This window comes from Pinus tabuliformis, chromosome 4_2, assembly GCF_031772625.1.
Source record: "Pinus tabuliformis cultivar Carrire ecotype Pingquan chromosome 4_2, CPIR1, whole genome shotgun sequence".
Taxonomy (NCBI): Eukaryota; Viridiplantae; Streptophyta; class Pinopsida; order Pinales; family Pinaceae; genus Pinus; species Pinus tabuliformis.
The window spans coordinates 491,532,147-491,547,151 of NC_142304.1; the positions used below are offsets into that span (position 1 = coordinate 491,532,147).

Here is a 15,005-nt window from a genome sequence, read left to right on the forward strand (position 1 = left end):
ACTTCTTGGGCATATCAGGTACATGAGGAAGATCTCAAGAATATTATCATACACTTGCTAAAGAATGATTCATCAAAATTTGCAAAAAATGCGGATTTGACTCAAGTTAGGAAGAAATGGAAAAGTTTTTCACCAAGAAAAACAAGAAGTTAGACTAGATCAAAATAAGATTTGTGAAAAAATGGAATGTAGATGTATTTGGATATTAAGGTTTTTTTGGAAAATATTTACTTGGAAAGGGACTGGAATTTTTGTGTCGTGGGAAAGTTACTTAAAGGTTTGGATTGAGCCCTCTGTTCTCAATCTCAAATTTGCAAGCCTTGGATATCTTTGAAACATGTAAATGGTTATGGCCATGTATTTAGTTGTTTTAATATAAATGCTATCCATTTGTTAAAAAAAGAAGAGATGTGAGATATTGTCTTATATTGTATGAAAAAGACTCTGTTATTAAAATAAAGAAGTATAATAATTACATTGATTCATGAAATTGAAATATACCATACTTTTGAGAGGAATTAAATTTTGATAGGGAATATTGCTATTGCTACTTGACCCATGGATAAAATGACTAGAAAACTTAATACGTGTTTCGTTTGTTTGTAAGTTTGACAACAACAATGGTGAGGTTATATCATGGTTATGTCTAAGAATAACACCCAAATAAAGTGGAAATTGAACTCATGACTTAACATTTAGGAGTGCCTTAACACCCATTCATTGCGTATCCAAAAACCATGGGCAAAAAACTTAATATGTTGCAATAGCATAATTTTTTTTTTTTTCAAAAATTTGTAAATAGATTTAAAAAAGAAGAAACTAAATTAAATTTCTAACTTCTAAAGATTATATGCCGAAAATGTTTATAAGTTATCAACATGTTTATTGCTTGTAATAACATTTGCAAAGTTATATACCACATAAGTTGAAAGCACCACTATATGAATCAAACTACATAAATACAATGTAAAACAATTAGGTGAATACAAATATATTATAACATAAAATTACCCTGTGATTATTCACATGTATAGAAAAATCACTTTAATTATATAAAAAAAATTAATATATATTAAGGTTAAAACATGGTAAAACAAATCTTAATACTAGATATATAACCACAATAAGTTAAATTATAGATGACGACAAAAACATGATACCAAAGCCTTAAAACTATTAGTAAAAAATGATATTAAATAAAATAAAAAATATAATTTACAAAACTATCAGTAAAAAATGATATTAAATAAAATAAAAAATATAATTTACAAAATTTGACATGAAAAAATACCATTACCTCAATTAAATTTGGGTAATCAAATTCAAAACATCTTACCTCTCACTTTAATTAAATTTGAATAACCACATTCAAGTATTTTAAAAAATATCCCATTATTAATATATTTTAATTTCATTACAACGCTGAATATAATAACTCAACACCTTTAATACTTAACCAAAATAACAAATTAAAATATTATATAAATAAAAAAATAAAATATTATTTCAATTTGATAAAATAATTTCAGAACATATGTTATAACTCAAAAACTTTAGTACTTAACGAAAATAACAAGTTAAAATATTACTTCAATCTAATGAAACGATTTAAAAATAAAATTGAAAAACCTAAATTGTATATTCTAAAATGATTTCAAAAGACACAAATGTTAGATATGTTTAATTTAATAATAAATATTTTTAAACACAAATATAAATATACATGAAATACTCCGCAAAATATCTACTTTAAATGTTTTTGTTGTTGTTTATAAAGTTGTCGCGATCTAAACAAAACCGCTCGTCACAATCAAATCAAAACCGCTTCTGGATGGAACTAAACTTTCAGTGTTTACTATGAATTTGTCCCAATAAAGACACGACCCATTCATGAAGGAAAATGAAGCCCGAAATATCTATGGCATTGCTTCCGTGAGCCAGCACTACATTTCCTATCACCTAATTAGTTTTATCAATCGCTACACATTCCATTTTGTGGATGCCCTTCTACAATCCCAACACTAGTATAAATTTGGGTTTGCCAGGTATGAATCTGCAAAGGCATCGAAACGAAGTCTTACCAGTTTCCACATCATCATTTCAAGCTGAAATTGTTGACATCTGAAAGTCCCGAAATGGGGAGAGGAAGAGGATAAAAATGGACTGAAGAAATTTGCAGCTAAATGGTAGGGAGGAGGAGGGGAAGGAACAGCAACTTTGGGGAGAAATGGCTATAGTTTCGGTCACGTCAATGTCGATGGCCCGGGATCCATTTCCGCAGAAGCACATTGCCAGGGTCGAAGCAGAAATTCAGAGCGTTCACGCAGAGAACGAGAAAATTAACGCCGAGATTAAGGCCGAAGAGGTCAAGATTGAAGCCTTGAGCAAAGAAATCAAAGCTTACGAGGAGCTATTGAAGGGGCTTGAACTCAGATTGAAGGATAGTAGCATTGAAAAAAACCTCGAAATCGAAAGGCAGAAGCACTTGGTGGAGCAGAGGCTGCATAATCTTATAAATTATGAGTCCGCTCTCATTCTGAGAACGGCCTCCAGGGCTGAGGTTTTGCGTGCTCTAGATAAAGATCTGGTTCAGCTTTATGTCCAGAGGAAGGAGCTCCGTCACGAAGGTTGGCAATTTTATAAAATTTTCCTTTTGTTTGGAGGAAAATTTTGTTTGTATTTGGGTTTCAAATTATCATATGGTCTCCTTGGTCACATAGAGAAGAGAGGATCACATAGAGAGGTGAGAGATTTTAAAGTGGCTAGAAATTAGACATTAAACATGTTGTATTTCATTGCTTATTATGCATACACATCCACTAAACACCTTGCATGTAGAAAGGGATGTCGAGCGAGTAGACATATTTATTCTGCAGCTAAACAATGATTATGTTAGGAGGGCCACCACCTCTGTGAATTATCCCCATTAACATACATAAGGATCATGGAATGTTGGTCTTATATGTTACTTCTATACGATGAAATTATTTGCATTGAACTGCCAAATTATTGCAAAATATGGTTGCTTCTCATATTTTTGATTATATGGGTATATGCCCAAAACCATTTAGCTTCATAGCGAATTACCTTGACACATGAAATTATTTTCATCGAACTGAGAATTTGTTGCAAAGTTTGGTCCCTTCTCATATTTTTGAATATATATGGGCATATGCCCAAAACTATATAAGTGTAGCTTTATAGGAGATTTAAGTGCCTGTGCTGCTCCATAAAGTGTGAAGCTGTACCGCACATGGGTCTGTGATTTAGCCTCCACAGCTTTATCAGGTGCTTTAGAAAGGCAAAGCGAAAGAAGAGCGACAACTTTATGCCCTAGAATATGACCATCATTGATATGTTCATTTATATTCATATAATTTAAATATATGTAAACATTCAATATTAACCAATTACATATTGAATGAAATCCAATTCAAGATTTTAGCAGTTAAATGGATTTCGATCTGAAATGTCTTATCATGGTGAGAAAAACATCATCAAATCATTATAAAGATAACGAGAAGTGGATTTTGTAAGCTGCCATATTGTCCTGGCATATTTCGTCGTTTTCTTCTTTTCCTTCGATTTTGGACCAGTAAAGCGCAGGGTTCAAATTCTAAAATTGCATATATAGTATATATGTGTTTATTCCATAGTTTTAAAATTCAGAACTGATCTTTGAACTGGCCACCTATCAAACACGGTTTTTAACTGTAACTGGATCGAATTGGATTCAATGAACTGGTCGAAAAAAACCAGTAAAATAGTGAATTTTTAATGATTTTTTTCAAGGTTCCAAACCATGATTCTAAACCATTAGAGACATAATATGCAAAGTTTGCTCATATATATACCATGTAAAGGTGAATATATACAAAATGGCACTGAGTGCAATGCATATCCGCAACAAAACACATAACTAAAGAGCCTCTAAATGGCCTCTAGAGTCCAAAAACCATTGTACAAGATTGGGCCACTGGCCTATTACAAGTCAATGATCAACATGATTACTCATCAGATTCATTTCCACTACTAGAAATGGGATTATCAATGGGAGGTTTAGTGGAAGCACAAGTTGGCTGAGGTGCACAACTAGTGCTTACATGTGCCATGCTTGGTGCTTTGCTTCCTTTAGCTCTTGGTTTGACTACTGGATCTGCATTGGGATCAACCTCCTCAAACTTCATGGCATCAATATCAAAATCAAGATTAAACTCTGGTGGTTGAGTCTCTTCTACCCATTTTGAAGTTGGATCAATATCATCGAACACAATGGGATTTGTATTAGGCCTTTCGTTATGCAATTAGTGATATCTTAGTCAGAGGTTCTATTGCATGAAGACAAGATCATTCAATCATTTTTGTTCCAAATTATTTCTCTTCTTTGTGTGAATGCGCTAAAAATTGACCAATTGTGCTCACATCTAGAAGCATTGCAAGTTCGATTGAGGACTCTAATTGCAAAGTTTGCAATGGAGGACATTGGCTGCCAAGTGACTCCCACATGAGAACAATAGCACAAGATGTCGTCTCTCTGTCAGGGCAAAACCTTTCTCTCTTAGAGAGGAAAACCCTTTTATAAGTTTCTCTTATTGAAGCTTCTTATTGATCAATGCCAAACCCTAGACCCTTGACAAGAATATCCTCTAAGCACAAGTCAAGTCCTTCCTCCTTTCTGCACTTCGTTCCCCGGCACTTCGTCCTCCTTCTTTCGGCACTTTGTTCCCCGACACTTTGTCCTCCTCCTTTAGACACTTCGTTCTTCTTACAACTGTTGATAGTCCTTGTTGCGCTTGCTTTAAACGAGATACTTATCCTTGATCTTTAGTGAGACCCTTTACTTGTGATGATCTCTTCCTTCCTCTTGACCAACCGAGCTCCTTCTTCAAGGTGTAGTTGTAGACTTGATATGACTGTCTTGCAGCCCTAAATTCTCGCACGTGTGGGAGGTTTCCTTGAGTATTTGGTTCTTTTCTTCTTCGATTGAGAGAGTCTCTTCTTTGCTCTAGTGGGAGGCCTTATAGGCCTAAGTTTTAAGCCCAAACAATGAGAAGTATGAGGCTGTTACGTTGCTGCTGTTATGACCGCAGAGATGCCTCCTTTTTCGCACGTGTGACTGTGTTTTACCCTAGAAACAATCCTCCAACCTTCGGTGATGACTTCTCCTCTGCTGCACTAGAGGTTCCTTATACTCGTCCTTTTTCATCCTTTTCTCGGTTTTCCTTGCTCGCTGATTTCAGAGGTGGATTGCTTGTCATTTTAGGGAGTGGACAACCTCTATATATAGAGGACTGTCCCTCCTTTAGGCCGACATGATGACTGTAGGCCAACTTGAGTTTCCTTCATCATTTTTGCTCCTTTGATGATGTCGTTGCATGGAGAGGACTTGTCTTTGCTTGGAGGGATATTCTTTGACTCTTATACAAATATGTACATGGTGTACATGCCCCTAAAGGTCTTCAAACTTTCTTTTGAATCTTTGACTTACCTATAACACTTTATCATGTGCTAGACCTACTTCAATGAGCAAGAAACTCATTGATAAATATAACAAAATAATATTTCTTTTATTGAATAAATACAAATATCAAAAGTACATTTATGAAGGTCGAACCTAGTTACACTTTCTTCAACACCACCAATGTGTTATGACAAAGACTAAAGTTAGTTCAGTATTCAACAAATATTTATAGTTTGACTTTTAGATAATTTAACTTTAAAGCCTCGAGGTTTAGCTCAATTGGTTGAGTTTTTATTGCCAAAGCACCTCGCTAATGGGAGGTCACATGGTCAATTCTCCTCGACACCCTCGGGGTTAGGCTCCCCTAATAAGTTGATAGGATGTGATCCCTTCAGATAGATATACCTAGATATTTCCGTGGAAAAAAACAATTTAACTTTAAAGGTACCTATGGGGCCAATGAAAGCATTGGTCTATTGATGTATTTCTAGTTGCTAGGACACATCAGGGACCATGTGCTCCAAGCACTCATACGACCCATCTTTGACCTCCTTAGTCCAGTCTTCTCCTAATTGAGCTTTGTAATGATACCTTGGTTTCAAGAAATATCCAACTGCATATATAGGGAAATGGTGTCGATTATTCCACGATTATTCCACTTGTTATCAATAATCTCCCAAATAGGCCCATACTTACCTACTTAATTCTTTTAGGCTGCTTGTATGTGCTCCTTTGCTTGATCCATAGCCTCGTAGATGTAACCCATGGGAAATGAGAGATTTCAACATGGGGAAGTGAGTGGCAAATCTTGTGATGGCAAACCTAACAAGCTCCTTGTCCTTGGTGTTTTTTATCATTAGGTTCAATACCTATGAGTGGTTGTAGATGTATTTTGTGATATACTTGGCATGCTCTACATCATTCTTTATCCAATTCACTCCACCTAGGTCCTTAAGTATGAGGTTTATACAATGTGCAACGCATGGGATCGAAAATATGGTCCTATATTAGGACTCTAGCATCTTTCTAGCATGAACAAGGTGTGAGGCATTATCTATGATGACCTGCACAACGTTTCCCCCCCTCACTATCCTAACCATCTCATCTAAAAGCTCAAATAACATGTTTACATCTTTTATTCTACCAGATGCATCAATTGATTTCAAAAACATGGTTTTTTGAGTGTAAGAGACAAGGAGATTTAGGATAGTATGGTTCTCTCCATCACTCCATCCATCTGACATGATGGAACAACTTGTGTTGGCTCATGACTCTTTAACTCCAAATAATCATCTCTCTTTTGCAAAAGAGATCCCCTCAAGTCATGCATACTGGGGCCTTTGAAGCCCTTTTTGCAGTAATAATAGAGTCCCACATAGCTTAGAAATAAGGGGAGTGTGCTAAAATATGAGAGTTCTATGCAGAAACTTAAAAATTCTTTGCAGATTCTTAAAAGTCTATGTAGAAAATTGATGTACGTGCAGAAAATTAAATGTACTTTGTAGAAAACTAAATGGAGTTGAATGTACTTTGCAGAAAGCTAAACGTACTTTGCAGAAAGTTGAATGTACGTTGCAGAAAATTGAATGTACTTTGCAAAACACTGAATGTACTTTGCAAAAAATTGAATGTTGTCCGCTGTTACAAGTACTTAGAATGCAAATTTCTTCTTCACAACTTTTCAGATCAACAATTGTAGATAGAACATAAACTTAAGGATCATATGAAGACAACTAAGCACAAGTATGAGATACTGAGAGTTAGGTCCAATGAAAGGGCAAAACCCACAAGGGGAAAACCCAAATTATTCTTCTTTATTTAGATTTATTCAATTGTTTAGTAAAGTACACAGAGAGAGAATGAGAATGAATAAAGTCACCAATGGCTGATCAACTTGCAGCTGAAGTGCTCTTGCTCTTTGCTTGAAGATCTCCTCCTTCTCTTGATCAGATCTTGTCTTTCACACTTGCTTTAGTTCTTACCTTGCTCTTATTCTTCACTTGCTCTCACACTTCTCTTGTACACACTCAACACTAGCTCTCCTTCTTCACAATGAACATGCTACTCTCAATTCTCACTTGCTCTTGCTTAAATAGATGAGAAAAGAGAGGAGTTACAAAATGAATTCATTCTTTGAGCCAATAATAGGAGAATTGAATTCCATGAGGGAGGAGTTACTTAAGGAGAAGTGTAACTCATCCCAAGAATAGAGAGGTACACTTGTCTTGAGGAGTTACAATTCGAATTAGGGAGAGAGAGAGTTACACTTAGACATGAGAGAATATTTGGTGAGAGTTACAAATTGAATTGAATGAGAGAGTTACAAGTGCATTTAATGAGGAGTTACACTTTTGCCATACATTGAATTAGTGAGGGAGTTACTATTTTATTGCAAGAAAGGTTTGATTTTCCAACTAGGAGATTATCAATTTAATTTACTTATTCCATGAGAGAATTCGTTTTTATTAATCCATTAAAGGTGAATAACTTTAGACTATTTTATAAATAATAATATAATAATAATAATAATAATACTAGTAAGGATAAAAATATTAATTTTTAACTTGTATAATCACGATTGATTTAATTTTAAAGTGGATTCCATATGTCGAGATCATCCTTGATCATTTAGACACAACTTTCTATTTTTGGAAAGTCACTCCCAAATTGTGATGTGACTTACTATTTTTGGAAAGTCATATTAAAATGGTTAGAAATAAAATTTTATCATAGGTGGTTCAAACAAAACTGAAAGATATGATTTATTCTTAGGAGAAATTCATCCCTGAGTTGCCAAATTTTAACACTCCCTCTCAGTTAGAGAGGAATTTCTTTCTGCATCAAAGATCCTTACTTCCTCTAATCTATTTCATTTATCTTAGTTCAACTTTGCTCCGTAACATTTGTAACAATGAAGTCACAATCTAAAGAAGAATCATCCACTTGACACAAATTTGGAAAGGAAAGAATCATCACATTTCACATAAACAAGGATTACAAAACCAATTTTCATCTCAAAAAATTAAGTGATAGAACATATGCCTCACATAAACAAGACTTAAACAAAGTCACACAGATAAGAATCAAACACAAAAATGTTTTGTGCAAGTGGTGGAACACTTGCATCCTAGACAAGTCACACAGATAAGTCTCACTACAGCCATTGGCCAAATAGGTGGCTCTTCCCACGTCTCAGACTGTGGGTTGGATGCATATTGAGGCCTACTCTTTTGGCACACATTACACAAGAGGTCCGTCATCCTTAGGAGCTTTCCAACATCATTCCCTAATCCCACGAGCTCTGACAGGGGGGGAAGGCAACTCAGTGTTCTCAATCAGATGTGATCGCTTCCTGGAAGGGTCATGTCCATAAGTCTACGCTGCTCTCTAAAAACCAAGAACTATCCTTTCGATAAAGGCTTGGTAAGAATGTTAGCTATCTGATCATCAGTGGAGATGTGATGGAGCCTCACTACTCCTCTTTGCACCATATCTCGGATATAGTGATACTTGATCTCAATATGCTTGGACTTGTCATGAAACACAAGATTTTCTGCAAGACAAATCTTACTCTTATTGTTACAATATATAATTGTTGTGTCTAGAACTTGCTCAAATAGCTCCCCAAAAAGCTTCCTCAGCCAAACTACCTCATAGCTAGCCATGCTAGCAACGATGTACTCAACTTTAGTTGTACTCAGTGCAACAAACTTCTGCTTTCTTCTCATCCAAGAGATCATGGCAAATCCCAAGCTAAAGTAGCATCTAGAAGTGTTCTTTCTATCAACAGAGTTACCGGCCCAATCAACATCAGTATCTCCATGAAGTCCTACATTTTTAGCAGTGTATTTCAATCCTAGATTGATAGTTCCATGTAAGTATTTGAGTACATGTTTTTCAACAATTCAGTGGGCATGAAAGAGATCAATCATATATTGACTTAAAGTGTTTACAACAAAGCATATGTCAGGCCTAGTGTTTACCAAAAACACCAAAGCACCAATGTGCTATCTATACTTTGTCGGATTTGCCACATTAGGTCCTGTAACCTTGCCACATAATTTATTAATTTCTTAAAGTTCATTTCCGTAGGAGTATGCATGGACTTACATTTTACCATAACAATCACGAGCAAAGTGACCATACTTTTGACAGTTAAAGCATCTAAATTTTGACATGTCTAAATTCCCTTTATTTGATTTGAAAGCATATTTCTTTTTATTACCTTTCTTTCTCTTTTCATAGGCTGAAAATGCAGTAGGTTCTCCTTCTCCATGATGTGAAATTCTCCCTCTAGAGATCATTCTGGCCTTCTCTTGGAAACACTTTCCCAGGAGCTCATAAAATGTGGGAATAGTGTTGATATTGCTAATGGTGGTGATAAAAGTCTCCCAAACAGAAGGAAAGTCTCCAAGTGTAATCAACACTATTTATTTGTCGGGTACAACTTTACCAACTGTTGATAGTTGATTCATGATTTTGGTCATTTTCAGAAAGTATGCTTGCACTTTCTCTCCTCTGTTCATCTTGATGTCCTTCAGCTGATTGTTCAAGGCAATAATCTAGTTCAAGTTACTAATTGCAAACATGCCAATTAGTTTGCCATACATTTCTTTAGCTTTCTTCAAACCAAAACCATAACTAATGAGATGATCACTAAGAGAATCAAGAATATTTTTTCTAGTTTTGATTTCACCCTTTTTATGTTTGGATTTGACAACATCACTTGAATTCTCTGGTGGATCAACTATTGTGTCTTCAACATACTCTAGAACTTCGTGTTCTTCAAGAGTGATATCTATCCTTGCTTTCCATGGACCAAAGTTTGAAGCATCATTCAACTTTTCCTCTATCTTGAAATAGGACAAAGTCATCTTAATTGGAAAACTTTGGTAGCAAGTGGGGTCTCTTTAGGTGATCTCTGGTCTCTTTGGATTTGTCTTCACCAAGACTATGATACCATATTAAAATCTGGAAGTTTTAGGCAGAGATTTGAATGTTTTATGCAAAAAACTGAATGTGCTTGCAGAAAATTGAATGTACTTTGCAAAAAACTGAATGAAACTAAATGTACTTTGCAGAAAACTGAATGTTCTATGCTGTTACAATTACTTAGAATGAAGATTTATTCTTCACAACTTTTTAGATCAACAATTATAGATAGAACATAAACTTAAGAATCATATGAAAATAGCCAAGCATAAATATGAGACACTGAGAGTTAGGTCCAATGACCAGGGCAAAACCCACAAGGGGAAAACATAAATGATTCTTTTTCTATTAGATTTCTTCAATTGTTCAACAAAGTACAGAGAGAGAGAATAAGAATGAATAAAGTCACCAATACCTGATCAACTTGCAGCTGAAGTGCTCTTGCTCTTTGCTTGAAGATCTTCTCCTTCTCTTGATCAGATCTTGTTCTTCACACGTGCTCCAACTCTTCCCTTGCTCTTACTCTTCACTGTAGAAATTTCTGTTTTCCCACCCCGGTTTTCAGTTTCACCTTATTTCTCCCATGTAGTTAAATGCCCTTTCCCATAACCATACATTTAACAAGCTGAAAAATAAATATTGCTGAAAACACAAATTCTGGAAATTTTACAGAATGCTGGAAATTGCAGAAATAAAAAAACAGCAGTACTAAACAACCATTAAAACACATTTAAACACTGAGATTTTTGGTCAACTTGACCCTGGAAAAACCCCCTACAACTCTTGGGGAAAACCAGTTTGAGAGCTCTTCTTTATTTCTGGAAAAATGCCTTTTACAGTGAGAAAATTTTCAGCAAATAAATTTCAGCAAAACAGAAAATCGCCTCCTCGATATTCGTGCCTGAAAATCAATTTTTCCCTGTTTGCTCACAAAAATCTACCTTTTTCTGCTTGTTCTTTGCGCTGTACGGATTTGCTGAAGTGCTGCCTTGGTATGTGTGCCAAACTGCTGCCTCTTTCTCCTCCTTGTCCAGAAATCTCCCTTGCTCTCTTGCTCTCCTTCTCCCAATCTGCTCATGAAAGAATGAATGATCTTTTCCTCCTTTTCCTCCCTTAACCCAACCCTAAATGACTTTTGGGTGATCCTAAATCCAATAGCTGAAATAGATTTAGATCAATGGCTGAGATTAAATGCTCATTTAAATCTCACTTTCTATTTTTTAATTCACCTCACTTTAATAAAGACCCACTTAGTCATTTATTTCCAAAGTCACTTTTCCTTTCTAATTTTTCATTGACTTTATAAAAGTCACTTTAAAATTAGACTTAGTAACTTTATCACTTAAAGTCACTTTTAAATTAGATTTAACTTTATAAAAATTATAAAATTACTTTAGGAGAAAAATTAAATTCTTTTGGACACTTTTCCCTAGGCCAAAGATCAAAGCCTAAGGGAACCACCTGTCCTCTGGTACCAAATTTCAACACTCCCTCTTACCGAGGAAGGTGTTCCTCACCACACCCATCTTGTCTCTGAAGTAGACATGCTTGCCCCGTGGTAAGGCTTTGGTAAAAATATCTGCAACCTGCTCATCAGTGGAAATATACTCAAGCTTCACAGCTCCCTTCTGAACATAGTCTCTGATGAAATGATATCTGATCCCGATATGCTTTGACCTGTCATGAAATACTGGATTCTCCGTGAGTTTAATGTAACTCTGATTATCACAGTAAATCACTGAAGGTCTCAACGGCTGACCAAATAAGCCAAACAACATCTTGCGAAGCCAGATGGCCTCACAACTAGCTAGACTGGCTGCCATATACTCTGCTTCTGCTGAACTCAGTGCTACTGACTGCTGCTTCCGGCTGAACCATGACACTACTGCTGAACCCAACCCAAAACAGCACCCTGAAGTGCTCTTCCTATCAGAAGCACAACCTGCCCAATCAGAATCAGTGTATCCTGCCAATCTCACTCCATCTCCCTGCCTGTAGTCCAGACCATAATCCACTGTCCCTTGCAAGTACCGCAAAATGTGTTTTGCAGCCGCCCAGTGAACCTTCATAGGCTCACACATAAACTGACTCATCGTGTTGACTGCAAAACAGATATCTGGTCTAGTGTTGACCAAATACATCAAGGAACCAATCAGCTGCCTGTACAATGTGGGATCCACCAACTCGGAATCTGAAGCATGAAGCTTCTTCCAGTTGGTGATCATCGGTGTCGACATGGGTCTACAATCCTCCATGTGGAATCTGCTAAGGATGTCCACAATATACTTCCCCTGCCCAGGAAGAAATGCCCCTCCTCCTGCCACACCTCCAAACCCAAAAAGTAATGCATCAAGCCGATGTCCTTCATCTCAAACTCCGCCGCAAGATCTCTCTTGCAGTGCTCTATGAGTCTCTCTGCACCTGTAATGACCAAGTCATCCACATACAGCACCAGAATGAGAGGCTCCTCACCAATCACAATAAAGTAAAGGTTCGGATCTGCCTCACTCTTTGTGAAACCCATCCCCTGCAAGTATGTATCTATCCTGGAGTACCAAGCTCTGGGAGCTTGCTTCAGGCCATAAAGGGCCTTCTTCAATCTGCACACATGGGACTCCTTCCCATGCACCTCAAAGCCCTGTGGCTGCTCAATGTACACCTCCTCTGTATGAAGCCATTGAGAAATGCGGTCTTCACATCCATCTGGTGGATCTTCCAACCCATCTCTGCTGCTATCGATATAATGGAGCGGATCGAAGTATATCGAGCCACGGGAGCGAAGGTCTCCTCATAATCAACTCCTTCTACCTGGGAGAACCCTCTAGCCACAAACCTCGCTTTGAATTTCTCAATGCTGCCATCTGCAGCATGCTTTACCTTGTAAAGCCATCTGGAAGTAACCACGGATTTGCCCTCAGGCCTCGGCACCACCTCCCAAACATCATTCTTCATGATAGAAGAATACTCCTCCTGCATGGCCTCTCTCCAGACCTGCTGGCTAGCTGCCTTCTCATAGCTAGAAGGCTCAGAGTCAAGGATGCTGGTAACCATCGCCATATAGCTACAAAACCTCTCAGGTGGTCTACTCTCTTTGACCGGCCTCTTCGGCTCAGCAACAGATGTGGCATCTCTCAAGGTGTCCTGAAGCCACTTGGGCTTCCTCTTCCCTGAGCATGCTTCTCCCATAGGAGAATGAAACTCCTCCTCCTCATCACCATCAGTAGCCTGAACTCCTGACTGTCTGTCTGCTATCCTCCTGCCTGCACCTGAACCTGTAGAAGCTGAGGTACCGTGTGAACTGTCCATCAGTGGACTCCCTAGTGAACTGATCTGTGAACTACTCTGCATGCTGCCCGGAGCACCACCCCTCTGGCTCGGCGAGCCACTGCTCACTGATGGACCTGACATCCTCATAGATGTACCTCCGGATCCTCCTGGTCCCTGCCCACTGGATCCCTGCGACTGACTCAACTGCTGCTGAGGGTCTGGCTGATCCAGATACTCTAACTCCCGTGACCTCCTAAAGGCCCTGTCCTCCTCGAACTTCACATCCCGTCTGACAACAACTCTCCTCTGTGCAGGAATGTAAATCCGAAAGGCCTTTGAGGTCTCACTGTAGCCCACAAAGATACCCTTCTCTGCGGTGGGCTCTAGTTTGGTCCTCTTCTCCTTGGGTATATAGGAGTATGCAATGCATCCAAAGATATGAAGATGACCAAGATCAGGCTTCTTCCCAGAGAAAGCCTCCTCCGGAGTCATGTGCCCCAAGGCACGATGCGGACTCCTGTTCTGCAAGTAAACAGCTGTGTTGTAGGCCTCTGCCCACAAGAACAATGGCAACCCCTGATCATGTAACATAGCTTTGGCAGCCCCTATGATGGATCTGTTCTTCCTCTCCGCAACCCCGTTCTGCTGGGGGTTGTAGGGAACAGTGAACTCCCTCCTAATGCCTGCCTCCGCACAATAATCAACAAACTCTCCAAGGGTGTACTCTCCTCCATTGTCCGACCTCAGGGACTTGATCTTCCGACCTGTTTGTGTCTCCACAAGAGCTCTAAACTCCTGAAACCGCTTGAAGACCTCACTCTTGGTCTTCAAGAAATAAATCCAGGTCCTCCTGGAGTGATCATCAATGAATAAAACATAGTACTCATATCCACTCAAGGAAACATGAGACATCCGACCGCTCACATCGGAATGAATCAAATCAAGTATCCCAGCTGCTCTGCTGTCACTGCTGGGAAAAGGGGATTTGGCAAACTTGCCCATCGCACAACCTCTGCATGTATCAAAGTGATCAGTACTGAAATCTGGCACACCTGTAGTGATCTCCCGCAATGTCCTCAAGGCTCCATGATACATGTGTCCCATCCTGCGGTGCCAAATCTCACACAGCTCAGAACTGCTAGCTCTGCTGTCGGTACTACTGCTCAATGCCAAAAGGGGCTGGAATGCAAACTTGTACACCTTTGCATGGCGTACACCTATCACTCTAGCTGAATCAGCTGGAGTGCCCCTGGGATACATCAACACCTGTCCTCCCCTGAACAGTACCTCATATCCTCTGTCCTCTAAAGCTGAGACGGATATGAGGTTCTTCCTCAACTCTGGC

General features: G+C 38.2%; 1 protein-coding gene across 6 annotated transcripts in view; it reads left to right on the forward strand.

Moving 5' to 3' along the window:
- The first annotated feature begins 1,816 nt into the window (after nucleotides 1-1,816).
- LOC149170115 (uncharacterized) overlaps nucleotides 1,817-15,005 on the forward strand; it is a 130,283-nt gene continuing 117,094 nt past the window's right edge. For 3 of the 6 annotated variants that reach the window (XR_016259846.1, XM_089428896.1, XM_089428899.1), the window contains exon 1: nucleotides 1,820-2,627. Coding sequence is in view for 5 of the 6 variants with exons in the window: in XM_089428896.1 (XP_089285022.1) it covers nucleotides 2,228-2,627 (400 nt within the window). In the remaining variant the exon portion in view is untranslated. Of the gene's footprint in view, nucleotides 2,628-15,005 lie in introns of all 6 variants that reach the window. The other 3 variants (XM_089428900.1, XM_089428901.1, XM_089428897.1) reach the window with 3 other exon arrangements.